Consider the following 18,215-nt stretch of genomic DNA (forward strand, 5'->3'; position numbering starts at 1 on the left):
TACTATAAGAGATTCCATGGCAACTCTGTTCCGCAGCCAATGTCAAACTACGAGATGGTGCGATTTATCTCTATGCTCATTTGCTCATGTTTGTCGTTTCTGCAACCGATTTTGTGGGAAGGTAGCATCTTGTTCGCAATACAAGGGCCCGTCTAACGAAATCCAGACACTTATGTCGTGATTATCTCGGCCTTTCATGTACCGCAGGGTATCTCGGGGATAAGCTGATTCTGGAGTTGTCGGCCTCCGTGTTCGGAATGAATCTCTAGAGGTGGGGATGACACTCAGGTAGTTCTTAGAAAAGGGAGTATTTCCTCGAACGCGTTTCCGAGTTCGAGTTTAGATTTAGGTGATCTTGCGCATTCCATGATCTCAAGGTATGTTCCATAATGATATCTTGAGGGGACAAGTACTTATATTGGCCCAGAATTCCCATCGGGCCTGAAACGCTCTTGCTTAAGAACTGGCAAAGATGGTTCAACGCCATGGGGACCAGCCGTCTTTAGAAACAGAACGAGAGCCTCTTTTGAGGGACACTGCGCAGCCCAGCTCCGACTACCTCTATCACGCCTATCGCAGTATTTCTGAGGAAGGTATCTATAATCGATTTATCAAGCCAGTTCCCGAGGGAGATGAGGAACAGAGTCTAGGAAGCGACGAAACCGAGTCGTTGAAGCAGAGCGCCCACGTGAATGTCATCAAGATCATATCTGTCATGCTGTTAGGCATCTTCGTCGCACAGACAGATACGTCCATTCTCATGGCAACACATGCAATTATTGCGTCCGAGTTCAAGGCCTTAAAAGACTCTAGCTGGCTCATTATCAGTTTCTCTCTAGCTGGGGCGGCCACGCAGACTTTGGTGAGGAATATCATCGAATGACACAGCCTTGGGGGAGTATGCTGACTACTCCGCCTCTGGACAGTACGGCAAGTTAAGTGACATCTATGGGCGCAAGAGGATGGTGATAATCGCGTATACCATGTTCATGGTTGGCTGTGCGATTGTCGGTATGGGCCAGACAATGTCGCAGGTCGTCCTGGGCCGAATTGTATCCGGTGCTGGAGCCTCTGGCATGTCCGCACTCGTGTCCGTTCTCATCACAGGTAAGCATGGCTTTGACATGAACTGATAGAGTGTTTGCAGCGACGACTAACAGCCAGTTGCCCCTTAGATCTGCTTCCTCTGCGAGAAGTTGCTCAGTGGAGAGCGTATGTCAATCTCGTAGCTACCCTTGGCCGAAGCATTGGCGGATCTTTAGGAGGTTGCCTGGCAGATGTCGTCGGATGGCGATGGTAAGCCTCTTCTGCTGCCGAGTATAGTAGAAACCAGCTGACGCCAGTACGCTCAGGTCGTTCCGCGTTCAAGTGCCACTCATAACCCTCGCCATCATTCTTTGCTCAGCATATTTACCCAGCCACACCGGCACGCTAGACGAGACAGATGACACCACCCAGTTGAAGAGCAAGTTCAGCCGTATCGACTTCAAGGGCTCGTTCATTTTCGCGGCCCTTGTGCTGGCCCTGCTTCTCCCCATAGAGCTCGGCGGCGTCAAGATCCCCTGGTCCCACCCGCTCATTTTCGTCTATCTCGGTGCCAGCGTTATCCTTCTCGTCTTGTTCATTGCAGTAGAAAGGCGACAGGCCGAGCCAATCCTGCCGCTGGAGATTTTCCACAGCAAAGACGCCATCCTTTCGTTCTTGATCCTGGGACTCCAAACCGCCGCCCAGTTGGGACTCATGTTCACTGTCCCCCTCTACTTCCAAGTGACATCCACGCCGCGGCCGTCCGCCACCGTCGCGGGCGCGCACCTCGTCCCTGCCGTTATGGGCAACGCTATCGGCGGCATCATCTCCGGTTCCGCCATCAAGCGCTCAGGACGGTACAAGTCCCTCGTCATTTGGGCCGTGACCTGCTCCTCCATCGGCTATCTTCTCCTAATGCTGAGGTGGCACGGCAACACCAACTCTTGGTTCGAATCGCTGTATATCTTCCCCGGAGGCTTTGGCATGGGGGTCACGAACAGCGCGCTGTTCATTTCGCTTCAGGTGGTCATTGACCCGGCTCACATGGCGCCTGCTGTGTCGTTCATGTATTTAATGCAAACGGTATGGATGACGATTGGGTTGCCGGCTGCGAACACGATTATGCAGACCGTGCTTCGAAGAAACCTTGAGATTCGGCTGTTGAAGCTAGGATATGACAACGTTGAGGTAGCCAAGGTTTGTGCCCTGACCCTGTGCTTGTCGCTATGTCTTTCGCTGTGCGGAATGGCTCAAGGCTAACTTGGAGCCATAGGTCATATCGAAGGCGGTTTCTGATGTTGACTTTATCGACGGCGCAATCGATAAGGTCAGGGATGCTGTTGTCCAGTCGTATATTGACGGTCTATGGTGGAGTCACGGTCAGTCTCCCTCTTCACTCCCTTTCTCGCGTCTCTTTCTGGCAAGTCTCTACGGCACGGACTGCTGATCACTGTTACCATTGCTTAGGGTTCTCGTTTGCCTGCTCGGTCACTGCACTTGTGCTGGCTGTCTTCCTCAAGCAGAGAAGGCTCGACGTACATAAGTCTAACCCTTGATGACCATTCTTGCCGGGCGAATACTGCTGCTGAAGATTGGGAATATCCGGCCGTTGAACAACTTCAGCCCATATTAAGTTTCCAGGAGAAGCACACGGATTTTCCTTGGGGCTGCTCCGTACAAATTCACCAGTGTGGCTTGTGTCTCGAATAAATCCACTGAGTAAGAAACTCCGCAATGCGTGAAATATGCCCTGGAATGATGTAGGTGAGTAGCTAAATATGGCGTGGCTTTCACACCTCTCACGTTCCTGGTCATTGTCGGTTTTTTTTTCCCTTTATTTTTTCCTCTGTACCAGCCAATGTTCCATGAAGAGGTGAATGACAGAATCCTTACTAGTTTCATGTGGCGCTTCCAGTATCGAGTGATAATGTCGAGTGATAACGAGCAGTCGGACTAGGCCGAATCGCTGTTTTATTGTGCCTTTTCGAGTATGACCTTCTACGCGATAGGATATTCCACCCACCCACCCACCCACCCCTTCCTTCCCCTCCCCGGAAAAACAAAACGCCTGGCTGTATGAAACGTGATTAACAGTGCTCTCCATCGCAAAGAATTTTATGCACCCATCCCATCCTTCTACCCTGGGTTGGTATCTGTTCTCGCGAGCGGGAACCATCTCGATTTACATCGGCGTACTAGAACCGAACACCCCAAACACCGCGCCCTGCGCTGACTCCCAACCAATCGCCATACTCGCCATTGCCCATTGGAGGAACCCATCCAAGGTTCCCGACCTCGTAGTCACACTGCCAACTAGCCACAGGACTCCTCACGTTATCAGGCTGGCCTGCCGGGGTCAACCCGGAGGGCTGGTTGAGCAAGTCCCAAATGAGCACCTGGCAGTCGTCACCACCCGAAGCAAGCGTGCCTCTCCGGGTGGGCGACCACTCAATGCAGTTTAAGGAACCCCCATGGCCCCGAAGCTCCAGCAACGCCTGCCCTGGTTGGCGAACGTCGAGTATCCTGATTACATTGGAATCCATCGCAAAAGTTGCGAGTAGATGTTGGTCATGCGGAGACGTGGCCAGTCGCAGGAGGGGTGGGGGGTGCGACATGGTTTGCTGAGCCAGCGTAGGACTGATCCGGCCGCCATTGGCATCTAAATATATGGGTCAGTTTGTTGTAAAGATAGGGACCAACGGAAAGCCGACAAGTGACACTTACCACGCTCTTCCTTGCCTGTGGGCTCGTAAATGATAGTACTGTGCTCAAGGCTCCGGAGATCGAACATGCGCACACTGCCGTCCTGGCCACAGCTTACAAACACATCTACACTGTTTGCGCAGAAGCGAACGTCGTACACCTCCTTATCGTGGGCGATAAGCTGAGTCTTGGCCGTCAACGATGGGATATCCCAGATGGTACACGTAGTGTCGATACTCGATGTGATGATTAAGCTAGGCTGAACGGTATTCCAGTCGAGCGAGGTCAGAGGAGCTGTATGATCGGGCGTCTTGGAGTTGGACAAGAGGGCTAGGGGAGTAAGCTTGGTGATGGGGGCGTCACGGCCGCTTCTCGAAGTGATCGAAGAGCCACTGGTGGGGACCACGGGGTCAGCTGGAAGTGACCACAGCCGCAAATGGTCCCCTGAGGTAGCCAGCAGGTCTGTGGATTGTTTCTGGGATGAAGGAGGTTCCCACAACAGGCGCGTTACGGGGTATGAGTGTGTGGCCTCGGCGGTGCGGGTGAAGTCCATGGAGTACTTGGAGGTGCCCGGGACGTATACATCGGGTGGTGTCTGCGTCAAATTGGCCTCCAAGATCTGGATATAGTTGTGGCCATCCTCCAAGTAGCTGCCAATGGCCAATTTCCCGGCACTGTTTGCGCTGGGACGCCACTTACACCAGTCGAACGAGTACGTAGCCCAAGGGGCCATGTAGTTGCTGGTGCGAGACTGGGGATTGGCCAATTCGTAGGCCTGGCTACCGGGCAGCATGCCATCAGAGAGGGTGGAATCGGCCCGAGGCCGGATATCTGACAGTCCCAGCGGGGTGTTGGAGACGTTGCGAGATGACGAAGCGGCCGCGTACTTGTTGGTGCTTGCGGGAGACATGTATTGCGACGAAGAGCTGCCACCTGGAGGCGTCGGGTTGTAGGCGGAATAGGGCGAGTTGCCGCCGTCATAGGAATTTGAGGCCAGGGTAGCAGGGCTGGAGCGCTCATAGCCGTGGGACTTGTAGTCGGCCGACTGCTGCATCGTGGGGAGAGTGGGAGCCGTGTTGGACTGCATGACGGGCGGACGAGACGACATGCCTCCGGGCTGCAGAACATTGGGTACGGCACCAGCGCTTTGATAGCTCTGCATGTTGGGGGGGCTCGAGGGCATCTGCTCGAGCTTGATATGTGGTGCGCCGGAGGACGCGTACTCGCGGGGCGACGACAAGTGGGCCTGATGTGCCGACATGTGAAGCTCGTCGCCGTGGGAGGCATAGGCACTCGGTCGGCGCGCCGGCTGATATTGCTGTGACTGCTGGTTCATTGTGCCAATGCCAGTCGGCAACACGAAGATCTTGGACGAAGGATCTTGAAGAGTCGCGGTCTTGAGGATTGTGTTCGGGAGGCGAGGCGCCTAGGTCGTTGGCTCGAGTGGACGCTAGCGGCGGGATGCGACTAAAGGGCAAGAAGGGAAGTGCCAGGGCGCGGCGCTGCTTGATATTAGGTTATGGACTGGTATTGCTGGAGGCTTGTTCATGTATAGGTAAGATATGGCGCAGAAGCGGGCGGCGGGGCGAGCTTAAGGGCGCTGTTTCCAAGGTCGCCGAGATGGTGGAATTGGTTTACGGTGTGGTGGTGGTGTTGAAGGTGATGGTGCGAGCCGAACGGGCGCCTGACGAGGACGGGGATGTTACCGAGAGCACAAGAGAGTGACACAACGAGTATGGATATCCGAAGGGCGGAGAGAGGTAGGTAGGTAAGCCTCAGTTCTGGTCCGTATCGGCAGCTCCGTGACAATCACCTCGCTGTCGGCTTGTTTCGTCACCGTGAAAGTGGCAGAAGAAGGTGGGAGGAAGACGAGATGGGAAGGTTGGGTGTACTTCCACTTTGGAGAGACGACATCAATGGCGGGTTTACAGCGGGCTCCCAGCGTCAAGAAGAGCGGCCCCCCTGTGAAGGTTGCGGGGGACAAGGTACTAGTGTAGACATAGCTTAGCTACTCAATAACTGCAACTCTCTTCAATTGGTCCTCTACTTCAAGTACTAGCAAGTAAGCTGTGCATATCGAAAGTACTTGGCGGTAGTTTTGGTGTGTTTTAGCCCGTTTAGTTGCATCGAAAGAGACATAAGATCTTACGGTGCAAGCGTTTAGGAATTTATACGCTTTAAGCAGCCGACGGAACGAAAGCCGCATAACGTTGCTTGATCAAACCCCACACTGTCGATTGACGGGCCGGCAGACAATTCGATTTCGCGCGCCCCAGCGACCCCAGCGACGAGCACCTCGACGGCGTCAATATTCAACCTAACAACGGCGGGCAGGCAGGAAGGCTTACTTTCGACTACAGGCTACCGCTCTCGACATTACCAACCAGTCACCATGTCGAACCTCTTCCGGTCGCTCGCATCCTCGATGCGCGCGCTTTCCCTCGCCGCTCCTCGCGCGACTGCCGTCAACACCACCAAGACCGTTGTCTCGACACACCAGACACGATGCCTCTCTCAGGGCCTCCTCTCCCGCCACATTTGCACGCCCATGTGCTCCCATAACAGACCCGTCGCCGTGTGCCAAAGCGCCAAGAACGGCCTGCAGTCGAAGCAGCAATCGAGGGGCATGAAGGTTCACTCCGCTATCAAGAAGCGATGCGAGCATTGCAAGGTGAGAAGCACAGCATATATATATGTATATTTATATCTGGCCCTTCAGATATCTTGGGAAGCCAGCGAGTGTGGAGGTTTTAGGTAGGGACCCGGACTGATCCGTCAACCCGACATCTATACAGGTCGTGCGTCGCAAGGCCAACAAGAGGCAAAACGGCTACCTCTACATCATTTGCCCTGCGAATCCCAGACACAAGCAGCGCCAGGGCTACCGGTGAACATGCCGATGACGATATCGACAGTGGAGTGGCACATGGTGTGTACAACGAGCGCTCAACAACGGTCTTGGTCTTGTGGTTTTATTTTCGGGTCTACATAGAAGGATTGGGCTGTACGATACGTTAGGCGAAAGGACCATCTTGAACAACGAGCGCCGACTCGCATGCCGATACGGAGACGTGTATATCAGACCTGGCATTTAACGGGCCTTTTTTTCTTGTCGCCCAGCATAAGGGATGGCCCGTCATGACGATTCAGCAACGAGATTGGGATAAACCGAACCCAGAAACGGTCTGGTCGTGTGGATGATACCAGCGCGTACGGCCTCAGCCAAATGACAAGGAATGCGACCCATGAACAAGAGAACGGTTCTTCGGTGGGTGAAGGCCGAGGCGAGATATGGTCTCTTCGACAGTTACAGACCATCAATATACCTCTCCATATTTTCCCATTCTGTCTTGCCTGTCGAGAGCAGATAGCGAATGTGGTCCTTGTGAGTGAGACAGGCCAGTGTCAGTAGCAAAAGGGACGCAAGCAAAATTGAGAAATCGGACAAGGAGGAATACGAACAAGGTCAGTGACATGGCGGTTTCTCTCAAACTCGGCGCGGGCCATCCTTCTCGTCTCGGCACGCGTGGCCGGGTCCGGAATCCGGCGGGTCGCCCGCATGATGGTGCGGTACAAGGCCAAAACTCGGGCTCTTTGGAGAAACTAAGTAGAGACGGTAGATTGGAAAACTCATCCTCATTACGAGATGAGTGGGAGCGACTTACATGTTCCAAACTCAGTGTGTTCCCCAGACGAGGCCGCGGGCGGCTTGCATATTCCCGAATGCAAAGCCGCAGAGCTGGCAAGCACCGTACAAGTGGTGCTGAGTGGTTCATGGAAATGGGGTGTTATGAGGGTGAAGTTTGTGTCTGTGATGAGATTGGTTGATTCATACCCCGAGCTTTGCTGATTAGAATACTCCTTTGGATGAGTGAAGGGAGCAAGCAGATCAGGCTTGGCATCGAAGTGTGTGGTATGTAGCAAAGTTGAGGTAAGATACTTATGCACACTATGCTTCAATAGGAAAGGCCCTGCAGCAGATACAAAGTACCTTTGTGTGATGAGGCATCACGTAGAATAGAAGTGGCTTTAACCTCCCCTTTGTATGTTGATATCGGTTGCTTTATGTGGTGCTGCGGTCCTGGACGGGAAGTGGAAATCGAGGATGCAAAGGATTTCCGTCATTTACAACTGCTTGCTATAGAAACTACTGTGTAAGCATTCGGGTTCCACGCCGTCAACCTCAACTTCAACGCGACATCAGACTTCATCCAATCCCACCACCCATACGCCAATGGCACCAAAACGCCAACGGGCGCCGACGAGCCCCATCGAGAGGGCAAATCGCCAAACAGACAAAGAGTTCATCGCCAACTATCTCCAACCATCCGTAACATCCTCAACACTACACCCCTCATCGCCAGCGCAACTACCACCAAAACCCTGGACCACCGAATGGTCGCATCCCAAAACCGGCACCAAGTACACCATTAGCTTGGTCCAGTCCGGGAAGCTCAGCGAGGAGGAACTCAAAGCATGCTTCGACCTGATCAAGGAGACTAGCTACGATGACTATCAAAACTCCAAAGATAAATGGCAACCCAGGAAGAAGATGGAAGAAATGAGATCGCCCGATCTTCGTTACGTCCTGGTCAAAGACGGCTCGTCCGGTTCTATACGTGCTTTCACGTCCTTGATGCCTACCTATGAAGAAGGTCAGCCGGTCGTCTACTGCTACGAAATTCATCTCAAGCCGGAGTTACAGGGGTAAGAAGCCAAAAAAACGATAATAATTAAAATTTTCATTCCTCCATCACGCGCCGTGTCATGGTCCATCGTGTGCAAATATGGCCAAATAGCCATGTATGTAATTCTACACTAACCAGTTCTCTCACTGACTACTTCTCTGCCACAGCTCCGGACTCGGTTCACTGTTGATGGGATTCCATGTGACTGTGGCCACTAACCTGCCTCCGATCACAAAAGTGATGTTGACATGTTTCCTATCCAACAAACGCGCCCTTGGCTTTTACAAAAGGCACGGGTTTGGGACGGATGACATCTCACCTGGACCAAGAAAGTTCCGGTCAGGGAAGGTAGTGATGCCGGATTATGTTATCATGAGTAAACCCGTTGTTCGTTCCGCACCGCTCACGAAGGACAAGCCGTCTGAACGGAAGAGATTCCAGACCGACGCATTTGGGTATCACTCGCCTAAAGATAAAAACCATAAAGACGAAAGACCAGATCTTGAGCCATCCACATCTTCCGACGGGAAATCATAGGCCAATATTGTGTTTGTGGAGATATCGACTCCTGAAAAACAGTGGTTTTGTGGTCTAGACTGATGTAGGCCCCTATGTCACGTTAAGAAAATATATACAATGATACTAATTCGCTTCTCTTGTGACGTTTTTCTCTGCAGGCCGTAGCCTTGAAGCATGCACGCTGCGACAGTCGTGTAAAGTCATTGTCATGCGCCTGAAATCGTCTCGCAATGCTCGAGGCAGCCAAACATCATCAAATTTCAATGCAGCATATTCCAAGCCGGTATCAACATTCCACGTCCAACAGCCACATAGATGGGAGTCGAAGTCAATTTGTCGTTCCTAAAGACGTAGCGATACGTTAGCAATATCTCCTCACGGCAATGAGCGCCTTGCTGTGCAAACCAAGCACGAGTAATACTCACGTTTACGTGACCTGTCCCAAGTTTCGCTTCGAAGAGAGGTCTAAAAATTCACGTCCATGTTGATCCAATCCAAAAACCGAAACCGTCGTCAATTCACCAACCAGACGAGGAGCCCACAAAAACCAACATGGCCCATCCGTATATATCCAGGTCATCCCTTGTGTGACATCCGCTCTATTTCTTTGTACGATGCTTGACAAAAACTTGCCTTACTGTCGTCCTGAGATTGCTCTGCTGCCGAGGTGAGTGCAACAACCAGCAACAAGTTTGCGTGAACTGTATCCGAAACGGCAAACTCAAGCACTTCATGCGAGGATGGGAGCTCTTCCCAAGATGGCAATCCATTCTGAGGGTGTCGTTGTGCATGTGACTGCCGGTCCACTGTCGGCTTGTGCAACGTCTGTTCGATGTTACCAGTCGCACATGTTCCGTATGGAAGGCCATCGTCGCCATTTCCAGAAACCCAAGGGCCAATCCCAGACCAAACGACTGGCTCTCCGTCACAGGAGGGTTGGGAAGGAGGGTCCCACGTCCGCCAGTTCAACCCGTCAGTGCTGATACGATTGATCCGGGCGCGGTCCTCTTCAGTAGCTTCACCCCACCATCGTCTCAATCTCTCCGACGTCGGGATGTCTAGAGGATTCGGAGGCAAGTCGAAGTCGCTCCATTCCTCCCTCCACTCCGGGATACCCTTTGGCAGATCACGCGACGGCAAACGGGGACTCGGGGGCGGACTCCATGACATCCAGTTCAAACCGTCATGCTGCACATTTGCTACCCTGTGACGGGCTTCAGCAGAGAGTTCGACCCATCGCTTGGTATCCTCGGGTGTCGGAGGGATATAAGGAAGCGAAGGGAGCTCATTGTCGTCGTCGTTGTTGGGATCGAGGTCAAGGTCGCCGATGTGTGAGCTGTATGTCAACGAACCGGGTGAGATGAGCGAAGGAAGGCTGTCTGTAGAGCTCTTCGGGCTAGCATACTGATGAACCTGCTTTTGAATCTCAATGGCCAGGTGTTGACTGGCTCGGGCAGAAAAGAGGCAGTGGAGTCGGATAAGAACATGGAAGATCATCTCCAGTGATGCGAACAAAGCCTTCTTGCAGAGCACAGCCAAGGCGACAGGAAGCGCAAAGGAACAGCCAATGGCCCTGAGGCAGAGGCGTAAAAGGCCGAGGTGAGAGTCATGAACGTTGACAGCAAAAGTTCCCTCTATCATTTCGATTGATTCTCCTAAAATTGCAAGAATGACTTGTATATTTGGCTGCCGACGGTAGTCCTTCTTCTGGCCCGGGGTTCTGAGATGAGGACTACGGTAGTGATTAACAAGAACAATAAGAAGGGTAAAGAGTAGACGAGGAATGGGGATTTGGCAAAGTCGAAGCACCTTGGTTATAAACGACGAGGTATTAGGATATTTAATAATATGATTTTCTTTCCCCCGTGACAGAGACGTGTAAGCGAAGTCCATGGTGCAGCCCTTCAGCTCACCCCCGACATTCTGTTCCTAATCCTGACGCAGCCGTTAGTATTGGGGAGCACCTTTCAGTTCGAAGCCAAACCTGGCGGCATCGCGTGGCAGCTGCGGTTCATCAGTAAGGTTTCTCAAGAAGCCGCCGGTGGCGTGCAAAAGGAAGTCGTCGCTCACCAGGTGCAACTTCACCGGATCCTGCGTTTGTCTGATACACTCGAACTCGTACCAAAATCCGTTGTGTCAATTTTGTGCCAACCTCATGGCAGGCTTGCCTCGCGCAGATAGCCTGGCGTTACGACAAGGCATAAAAAGGTATACGATGCTCCTTAAGAAGCCCAGAAGGGATATCCGAGTTTGGCGAATTAGTAGTTACTGTCTTCCAGTTCATGAGGTGTGGCTTGTGCTTTGCTTTGTCAACCTTCCCTCTGACCAACGCTCCATTTCTAAGCTCATCGACATCATATGTCTTCCTTTCACTCGCTCATAGTCAGCTGGAAAATTGCAGTGACTTGCGCAGGTTGAAGAAAAAGACCGAGACCACTGCAAGGATGAGCCAAGAGCGACCGAGACCCTATCTTTTCGTCATTGCTGCCATCTTCATGTCCTCGGCGTAACAATTCAGCTTCGACCCTCTCAACTTGTATTTGGCATGTTCACGCACATACCTATTGATTTTTGATGGCCCTAGCCCAGTCGTCAAAGTACGCAACAGGACGGACACACCGCTCTAGGCCATGCGCGATCGCCTCAACAGATATTAACCCGTCACTCCAATAATCAAACGCTCGCGATCAAGGATGTAGAGTGGTCTCGTTACCCTCGTACAAAGGGTCACATCAGAACACAAGCACGGCTCAAAGCATTTATGAACAGACATTCAAATGGCAACATCTGGTATCATTAGATTCATAACTTGTTCATTCCTCTGCAATCAAACTCTCAGCCAAAGCTTAGAGCTTCTGCATGGCAGCGATATCGGTGGACTGGACGTAGTCCTCGAATCCAGCGATCTCCTCCTGGAGCTCATCGAGGGAGATCTTCTCGTCCTCAATGACCATGTTGATCTGGAGCTTCTTAATACCGAAGCCGACGGGGACGAGCTTGGAACCACCCCAGACGAGACCATCCTTCTCAATGCCACGGACGGCAGCCTCAAGAGCAACCATGTCGGTCTCATCATCTGTGACAAACGGATTAGCACAGATGCTTCGTCTGTACACCGCGGAAGAAAGGAAAACTTACCCCAGGGCTTGACATCCATGGTGACGATGGACTTGGCAGCGATCTTGGGCTTGGCAGCCTTCTTCTCGCGGTAGGCAGCAAGGCGCTCTTCACGGATGCGGGCAGCCTCAGCATCCTCCTCCTCATCGTCGGAGCCGAAAAGGTCGACATCCTCCTCCTCCTCCTCGGCAGCAGCCTCAGGGGCCTTGGCGGGGTTAATGGTGACCTCGGCGACATCAGGGCCGTAGGTGGTGTAGGGGGCAGAGGAGTCGCCAGCGAGGGTGGCGAACTCATCCTCGTAGGTGGCGATGTGCTTGTACCAGCGGGCAGCGTTGGGGTACTTCTCGGCGGAGGGAGCCTCCTTCAGGGCCTTGAAGACGGCAACATCAGCCTGGGAGGCAGTGTAGCTATACAGAGCTGCGCGTTAGCAAGAGCGTGTTCGCCAAGAACCAAAGCGTGCATATATGTATATCCAATGTGTTGTTGGAGGAGGTTCGAGTCAGAAGTGCACAAAAGTGCTGTTGTGTTAATCATTTGCAGGGTCTTAAGCTGCTCAGCAACACGGACCAGTGTGTTCATCATTCGAAAGGGCAGGAAAGTGACCATCATATCATGGAGAAGTCCGTGATACATACCCAGTAACGTAAGAGCGGGTGAGGAGCCAGTTGTTGAGCACTGATGCCAAAGCGCGTTAGTTGACAAGTCCTTCTTTCATGATTGCGCTTCTCGTCGAGCGCAGGCGCAGGCGCAGGCGCAAGCGGCAGGTTGGGGGTTGCTTACCGGCAAGACCGGCATCGGTGAGGAGATCAGTGAAGCCCATTTTGCTGGATTTTGAGGATTGAGACGTGGTGATGAGAGATGGATGTGAATGTGAGGAATGCCTGGTGAGAGAGAAAGGAGTCAACAGAGGCAGAGGCAGCGACGACAATGTGGCCCAAGGATGGCGGGGTTGAAAATCTTTTGGATTGGACCCATCCAATTTCGAGCTCCACTCTTTGGTGCGCGGAAGACCCCGCTTTACAAAAAGCGAAAAGCTGCCCGCCTGCAGTGGTGCGTCCAGTGGAAACTGAGTGCCTGCAGATAACAGGAGCACGAGCCACTCGATTGATTCGCAGTGAGTGAGTTCAACCGCTGAAGGCACAGCCAGCCAGCCGCGCGCCACTTCAAAACAGCTAGGGGAGGAATCATACTTACTAGTACCTCTAGCGAAGGAAGCTGCACAGCCACGGTTGAAAGTCTTTGGCCTAATCCAGGACTCGTTCGTCGTGTGGGCCTTTGCACTCTTTGCCCAGCATCAATGCCATCCAATCAAACATGACGTCACATTCTCCTTTTCCCGGCGGTTACAAACTGAAGTAAACAAAAACAACACTTAGCTCTGCGGCAATGTGATCTGTACATATCCCAGGATGATCAGATTTTGCAGATGACTTAAGAACCCTTACGGGTAGCTAACCGTCATCTACCGAGCAGGCTAAAACGTATAAATAAAGACCGGAACCCTTGCTACAGTCGCGGGCGTCCAGCAGTCCCCATGCCAACGAGCCCTACGCACAACTGGCCCTTGCTAGGCGTGTGTCACCTGGATCCTTGGCCAACTTGTCGATTGGCTCACGAGCAGTGCACCAGCTCCATGACTGGCGTCTGTTCTCCCGTCGCTCGACACCACGTAACGTCACTGAACCCTCTTGTGTCTATGGCCCGAAATCGTGCTAGCTCGACTTGTCGAGGGCGCCAATGCGTTGTTACCGCGCGTCATTTGTGTTTCCCTGTAAAGAAAGTCACAAAGCCGACAACGGGGAACCTGGGGCTTCCACTTGAGTAGAAACTTATAAGGTATAAGCTCGCGGCAGTGACGACTCTTTCAGCATCCAAATCTTCATCCGCATCAAACTTTCATATCACCTAGTAACTCAGCCGCCTCGAACTGTCCTGAGTGAAAACGAATCCATCAAGTAAACACAGTCAAACTATATATTATCCACCAACGGTTTTATTCTCCACGACTTGAGACTTTCCAAACCCAACCGCTCTATCTCGTGGAACTTTCTCACACACCCGGCATTACATCATCACAACCGCTATCATGGAATCTCTAAACCGCTACATCCCCTACGCCCACATGATCGCAACGGTCTTTGGCCTTATCGAGCTCGGTCTAACATGTTACCGTGAGTTTTTCTCCATCTTCCACTTTCAAACCGTTACACCACTAACAAGCTCCAACAACAGTCGTATCACCCTGGTGGCGAGCCCCCGGCATCTACGCCTTTATGCTCTTCAGCTCCGTCTGGACTTTGTTGGTCCTCATCTACATTGCCCTCTTCCCGCCTTACTTCCCCAAGACGTTCCAGCGCACCATCGCCCTCGCGCTGGAGTGGATCACCATGATCTTCTGGTTCGCCGGTTCGATCGCTCTCGCCGTTTATTTCGGGTCTCCGAGCTGCGGTGCCGACACATTCTGCGGATGTGTCGAAGCCGCTACTGCGTTCGGCTTCCTTCTCTGGGTTACGTTTTTGTTCATCGTTATTGTCGACACCATGGCTACGCTCAAGGGTAGGGCAAGGGGTCAGAGGGCCAAGCCTGTTGTCGGAGTTTAGGGTGGCGGATTGAAACACGGAGAATTTGATCCCTGCATCGGATTCCAACAGGGAGTGGATGGAGGAATGCATGCCGGCATGATCTCAGCTGTTGCTGGCTGCATCGCTGCTTGGGAACTGGCTTCCACAAGCGGCAGGGGAAGATGATTTTAATGCTAGTGGAAAACGGGACACGCAGCGGGATGCATGGCATGCAGGAATGCAGGAATGCGGAATAGCAGAAAGAGTTGTACGGCAATGAAGAGGTTAGATAGTTTGCATCGGGACAGGCGCATCATCGCGAAACATCGCGGACAGCATAGCATAGAATACCCTTTTCCTTTTACCTAGGCTAGAGCATTGATATTTGCATCTACACACCCGGATATCACAACGTCATTTTCTTCTCGCATCGTGTGCTTGTCAAGACCAACTCTCAGCCTGCAGCTATGTGCAAGAACAGGACTGCCAACGTTATATAGATAGATGAGGATCTCTCAAAGACCAAGTGCCCGCCGAAGCCGGCTTATCGCCATTATATTCCGCTCCGTGTACCAATAAATAATCTCTGCTGCTATTTCCAACCGCAAATTCTGGGCTCAGTGTATCAGAGTAGTTGAACTCTCAACCAAAGCCGATGGCTGAATGATGATGGTCATGATGATGGTCATGATGATAATGATGATAGTCAAGAACCGGCTCCCTAAAGGGACTCTAAATATTCAACTCGGACGTGAGCCAAATTCCTTATCGTCCCATGCCTAGGGCTCAGTGAACCCCTTATACAATGCTAATGTTTTCTATAACACACGGACAGGAGGTATCTCAATCCTTCTTTTTCTCCTTCCCTTTCTCCGCCGCCTCTCTCTTCCTTTTCCTCCAAGCCTTCAACTCGTTCAACATCCCCATGACCAAGGGCACAGCCACAGGTCCAAGCAAAGGAAGATACACGGCCACCTTGTGCTCATCCGGGAAATACAGCTGGCCAACCATACTCTTCTCGAAGAAGGCGCGCTCAGCCTCAGCCTCGGCTATTCTGGCATGCTCCAGGCCTTCGGCTTCGCCAAGGGTCTCGCAAGCTTGGCGCAAATGAACAATAGTCTTGGATACACCATCTGCGACACTGCTAGGGATGGAAATCGACTTTAGTGCCAAGGCAAGACGAGCCAAGGAACCGAGAGTAGAGGAGGCCCGCAAAAGTAGGTCTGCCGAGCGGATGCGGGACAGCGTAGACAGGCGAAGCGGGAGAGAACCAGAACTCGGGGTCCCGGTCAGGGACAAGAGATGGGATGTAAAGGTCAATAAAGGCTGTTTAAGGGCATCCACAGACACATGGGCAGTGTCATGCGGGAGGGAAAGCAAGTAAACAGTGCCCCATTGTGGGATCAGCCATGACTGGGAAGTGGTCAACCCACCCTCAGCTGAATCGTGGGCATTCTCAGAGGAGAGTGCAATGGTCTGGTTGCCAACAAACACAATGAAGTTCACTGTCGGCGCACCGCCTATGGAGGGTGAAAGAGGCCATTCTGCGGCGTTGATGAAGGACGAGAGGTCATCCTTGCTCAGTACCTGGTTCTGCACTCCTGGCGATGCATACAGCTGCACCTGGGTATCAATGGTAAAGTTATGAATGGGCGACAGCAAACCTAGAACAGGCTTCAGATAGTCCTGAATGGCGGCTTCAATATCCCAGCTGCTTGGAAGCGGTCCGCTGGTAAACAGAGAAAAGGTGAGGTGGTAGGTAGGCGCATACTTGAGCGATCGTGTCGTCCGCTTGGCAAGTGATTCGGCCGCTTCTGGGGTCAGGCTCTGAGGCCGGTAGTCGGTCGGTATCGAGTTACTGGAGAGCAGGTAGGATATAATGGCTTGCTCCTCGGCAAAGGTAGATCGTAGCTGGCCGGCCACATAGGTCGCTAGCGATGACGAAGCTGATGTCGCGGAGGGTGCAGCATTCGGCGGGTATGTGATGTCAAGGACAGGCTCGTAAGGATCGAGCGTTGCTGTTACGGCATCGCCGGGAAGAAGACGTATTGTGAGAGCCGTATCGGGTTCGTCGTTCCGTTTCTGTGGCGCAGCGGGCGAGGAGAGTTGCAGTCGCAAGTGGTGCCCCGAGAAGTCGTTAAGGTCATCGAGGGCGTGCTGGGTGAGACGGAGGAGGTTCTGGGCCTCTTGCTCCGGGAGCGAGTTGGCTTGGATTGAGATGCGGAGAGGAAAGACAGGGCGACATGCCTATACAATGTTCAAGCGCGGGTTAGCAATGTCAAGTTTCGAGCTTCAGACATGGTGTTCGCTCATCATGCGCACCTTGCCATCCGCCCAATCGAGCATCTCCTTCAGGGGAAGGTTAGCTCGGTGGATGGTAGTCGTCTTCCACCATACTGGCAATCCCAGTAGCAGGACGATCAGCCAGAACGACACTATAACCCATATGCGTCTGCGAATGTCAGAAAGTTTTTCGGGGGGTGGTTCCTTTCGTGTCGATGTTTGCGCCGCTGTCGCCGATGACAGTGGAGTGGCCACAGGACTCGATGTCATCGTCGCCATTTGAGTCTCGGAGGACAGAGTGTCGCCAGCTGCGCCATGGTCGATTGGTCGTCGGGCAAACATGGTAAATGTTGAGTCGGACCTATTTGCCAAGATCCATCTACCGAGCTGCTCGAATGTCCTGGATATTCACAACGTCAAACGACATCGAGGTGTCGTGTGTATCAGACAGGATGACCTCGAACATGAATGGGACACCGGCGCCACGCCTTGGCGACCGCCAACCGCGTCTCTCAGGCCCGGCAGTATGTAGTGTACAGGCACTGAATGGCTCGTCCGAAACGGTTAGCCGTGGAGATCCCTTAACGTGGGTACCTACCTGCCTCCACTTCCGCCAAGCGCTCATCTTCGTTATGGAACTTAACTTGAATCTCCAATCACAAGGCTGATTTGAATCCCACACAGTCTACTAGGTATGTACAATCGAGACGGAACACATCCGTTCATCTTTCTTCTATTGAATTGCAACCATTAAGAAGCACCACTCGTTCGAGCCGCATCTCATTTGATCAAGGTTCATGATGAACCCTCTCTATCTGCGAGACCGGACGTCTCTTCTTTTTTGGTGTCCGTCTTCTTACAGTATGTCGTCTTCGCTGTGCTGAACGTGGGTCTGTCGTGTTACTGTGGACGGTTTCACCAGAAAGAAAAAATAAGTACCATGCCTTCGTTGCCCAACCAGGACAACGACTCAACCAAAGTCTGCCATCAACAGACCTGTAACAGACTGTCGAAATTGCTTCACGCCTCACGGTGACAAGTGCTTGCCCGCCAAAATTCCAACCGCGCCGTTTCTGGATGGGCACTTCCAGGCTCCGGAGGGGGGCGCTACTGCGCCCCGCGCGGCTCGCTTATACGCGATGTACATTCACATCAGCGGCATCAGCTGGAGACTACGAGATGTGCAAGATCGGTCTGCTTAATCGGGTTTCTACAGATTTCGCTGCCTCCTGATAAATGGGCAGACTGGTTACCCCTGTCGTAACATTGAATTTCAAGCCATCCATCATCTCTGTCCAGTGCCAAAGCTGCAGATGGT

At 52.6% G+C, this 18,215-nt stretch overlaps 9 protein-coding genes across 9 annotated transcripts; 4 read left to right on the top strand and 5 right to left on the bottom strand.

Moving 5' to 3' along the window:
* Nucleotides 1-472: 472 nt before the first annotated feature.
* On the top strand, nt 473-2,286 carry NCU06040 (hypothetical protein; the record flags this gene model as incomplete). Its single annotated transcript, XM_954710.2, has 4 exons — nt 473-862; nt 927-1,107; nt 1,176-1,296; nt 1,353-2,286. 4 exons carry the CDS (start codon nt 473-475, stop codon nt 2,284-2,286), a joined length of 1,626 nt encoding a protein of 541 aa, XP_959803.2.
* Nucleotides 2,287-2,962: 676 nt separating this feature from the next.
* Nucleotides 2,963-5,669, bottom strand: NCU06039 (WD repeat protein). Its single transcript, XM_954536.2, has 2 exons — nt 3,751-5,669; nt 2,963-3,685 (listed from the first exon to the last, which is right to left on the bottom strand). Exons 1-2 carry the CDS (start codon nt 5,063-5,065, stop codon nt 3,222-3,224), a joined length of 1,779 nt encoding a protein of 592 aa, XP_959629.1. The 5' UTR covers nt 5,066-5,669; the 3' UTR covers nt 2,963-3,221.
* A 254-nt stretch (nt 5,670-5,923) lies between these two features.
* NCU06038 (ribosomal protein L36) lies at nt 5,924-7,763 on the top strand. Its single transcript, XM_954535.2, has 2 exons — nt 5,924-6,400; nt 6,525-7,763. The coding sequence occupies exons 1-2, from the start codon at nt 6,122-6,124 to the stop codon at nt 6,618-6,620; spliced, it is 375 nt and encodes a 124-aa protein (XP_959628.1). The 5' UTR covers nt 5,924-6,121; the 3' UTR covers nt 6,621-7,763.
* NCU17224 (hypothetical protein) lies at nt 6,666-7,768 on the bottom strand. Its single transcript, XM_011397064.1, has one exon. It carries the CDS (start codon nt 7,503-7,505, stop codon nt 7,047-7,049), a length of 459 nt encoding a protein of 152 aa, XP_011395366.1. The 5' UTR covers nt 7,506-7,768; the 3' UTR covers nt 6,666-7,046.
* Nucleotides 7,769-7,963: 195 nt separating this feature from the next.
* NCU06037 (hypothetical protein) lies at nt 7,964-9,410 on the top strand (the record flags this gene model as incomplete). Its single annotated transcript, XM_954534.2, has 2 exons — nt 7,964-8,436; nt 8,585-9,410. 2 exons carry the CDS (start codon nt 7,964-7,966, stop codon nt 8,952-8,954), a joined length of 843 nt encoding a protein of 280 aa, XP_959627.2. The 3' UTR covers nt 8,955-9,410.
* Nucleotides 9,364-10,577, bottom strand: NCU17225 (hypothetical protein; the record flags this gene model as incomplete). Its single annotated transcript, XM_011397065.1, has 2 exons — nt 9,364-9,401; nt 9,575-10,577. 2 exons carry the CDS (start codon nt 10,575-10,577, stop codon nt 9,364-9,366), a joined length of 1,041 nt encoding a protein of 346 aa, XP_011395367.1.
* Nucleotides 10,578-11,568: 991 nt separating this feature from the next.
* Nucleotides 11,569-13,195, bottom strand: NCU06035 (elongation factor 1-beta). The gene is made up of 4 exons (XM_954532.3): nt 12,834-13,195; nt 12,689-12,728; nt 12,075-12,460; nt 11,569-12,012 (listed from the first exon to the last, which is right to left on the bottom strand). The coding sequence occupies exons 1-4, from the start codon at nt 12,871-12,873 to the stop codon at nt 11,783-11,785; spliced, it is 696 nt and encodes a 231-aa protein (XP_959625.1). The 5' UTR covers nt 12,874-13,195; the 3' UTR covers nt 11,569-11,782.
* A 402-nt stretch (nt 13,196-13,597) lies between these two features.
* On the top strand, nt 13,598-15,027 carry NCU06034 (hypothetical protein). Its single transcript, XM_954531.3, has 2 exons — nt 13,598-14,224; nt 14,286-15,027. Exons 1-2 carry the CDS (start codon nt 14,140-14,142, stop codon nt 14,651-14,653), a joined length of 453 nt encoding a protein of 150 aa, XP_959624.1. The 5' UTR covers nt 13,598-14,139; the 3' UTR covers nt 14,654-15,027.
* On the bottom strand, nt 14,980-17,429 carry NCU06033 (GPI transamidase component PIG-S). The gene is made up of 2 exons (XM_954530.2): nt 16,937-17,429; nt 14,980-16,861 (listed from the first exon to the last, which is right to left on the bottom strand). Exons 1-2 carry the CDS (start codon nt 17,237-17,239, stop codon nt 15,458-15,460), a joined length of 1,707 nt encoding a protein of 568 aa, XP_959623.1. The 5' UTR covers nt 17,240-17,429; the 3' UTR covers nt 14,980-15,457.
* Between the last annotated feature and the right edge of the window lie 786 nt (nt 17,430-18,215).

Source organism: Neurospora crassa, linkage group VII, assembly GCF_000182925.2.
Source record: "Neurospora crassa OR74A linkage group VII, whole genome shotgun sequence".
Lineage (NCBI taxonomy): Eukaryota > Fungi > Ascomycota > Sordariomycetes > Sordariales > Sordariaceae > Neurospora > Neurospora crassa.

Bases quoted from the DNA above. Each gene is read 5' to 3' on its own strand.
- NCU06033 (XM_954530.2), bottom strand. From the start codon at position 17,239: ATGTTTGCCCGACGACCAATCGACCATGGCGCAGCTGGCGACACTCTG. The intron at 16,862-16,936 runs GTGCGCATGATG...AACATTGTATAG, and splicing joins TCGATTGGGCGGATGGCAAG to GCATGTCGCCCTGTCTTTCC.
- NCU06038 (XM_954535.2), top strand. From the start codon at position 6,122: ATGTCGAACCTCTTCCGGTCGCTCGCATCCTCGATGCGCGCGCTTTCC. The intron at 6,401-6,524 runs GTGAGAAGCACA...ACATCTATACAG, and splicing joins AGCGATGCGAGCATTGCAAG to GTCGTGCGTCGCAAGGCCAA.
- NCU06039 (XM_954536.2), bottom strand. From the start codon at position 5,065: ATGAACCAGCAGTCACAGCAATATCAGCCGGCGCGCCGACCGAGTGCC. The intron at 3,686-3,750 runs GTAAGTGTCACT...CCATATATTTAG, and splicing joins CACAGGCAAGGAAGAGCGTG to ATGCCAATGGCGGCCGGATC.
- NCU06034 (XM_954531.3), top strand. From the start codon at position 14,140: ATGGAATCTCTAAACCGCTACATCCCCTACGCCCACATGATCGCAACG. The intron at 14,225-14,285 runs GTGAGTTTTTCT...CTCCAACAACAG, and splicing joins GCTCGGTCTAACATGTTACC to TCGTATCACCCTGGTGGCGA.
- NCU17224 (XM_011397064.1), bottom strand. From the start codon at position 7,505: ATGAACCACTCAGCACCACTTGTACGGTGCTTGCCAGCTCTGCGGCTT.
- NCU06035 (XM_954532.3), bottom strand. From the start codon at position 12,873: ATGGGCTTCACTGATCTCCTCACCGATGCCGGTCTTGCCG. The intron at 12,729-12,833 runs GTAAGCAACCCC...CTTTGGCATCAG, and splicing joins CACCGATGCCGGTCTTGCCG to TGCTCAACAACTGGCTCCTC. The intron at 12,013-12,074 runs GTAAGTTTTCCT...CGTTTGTCACAG, and splicing joins CATGGATGTCAAGCCCTGGG to ATGATGAGACCGACATGGTT.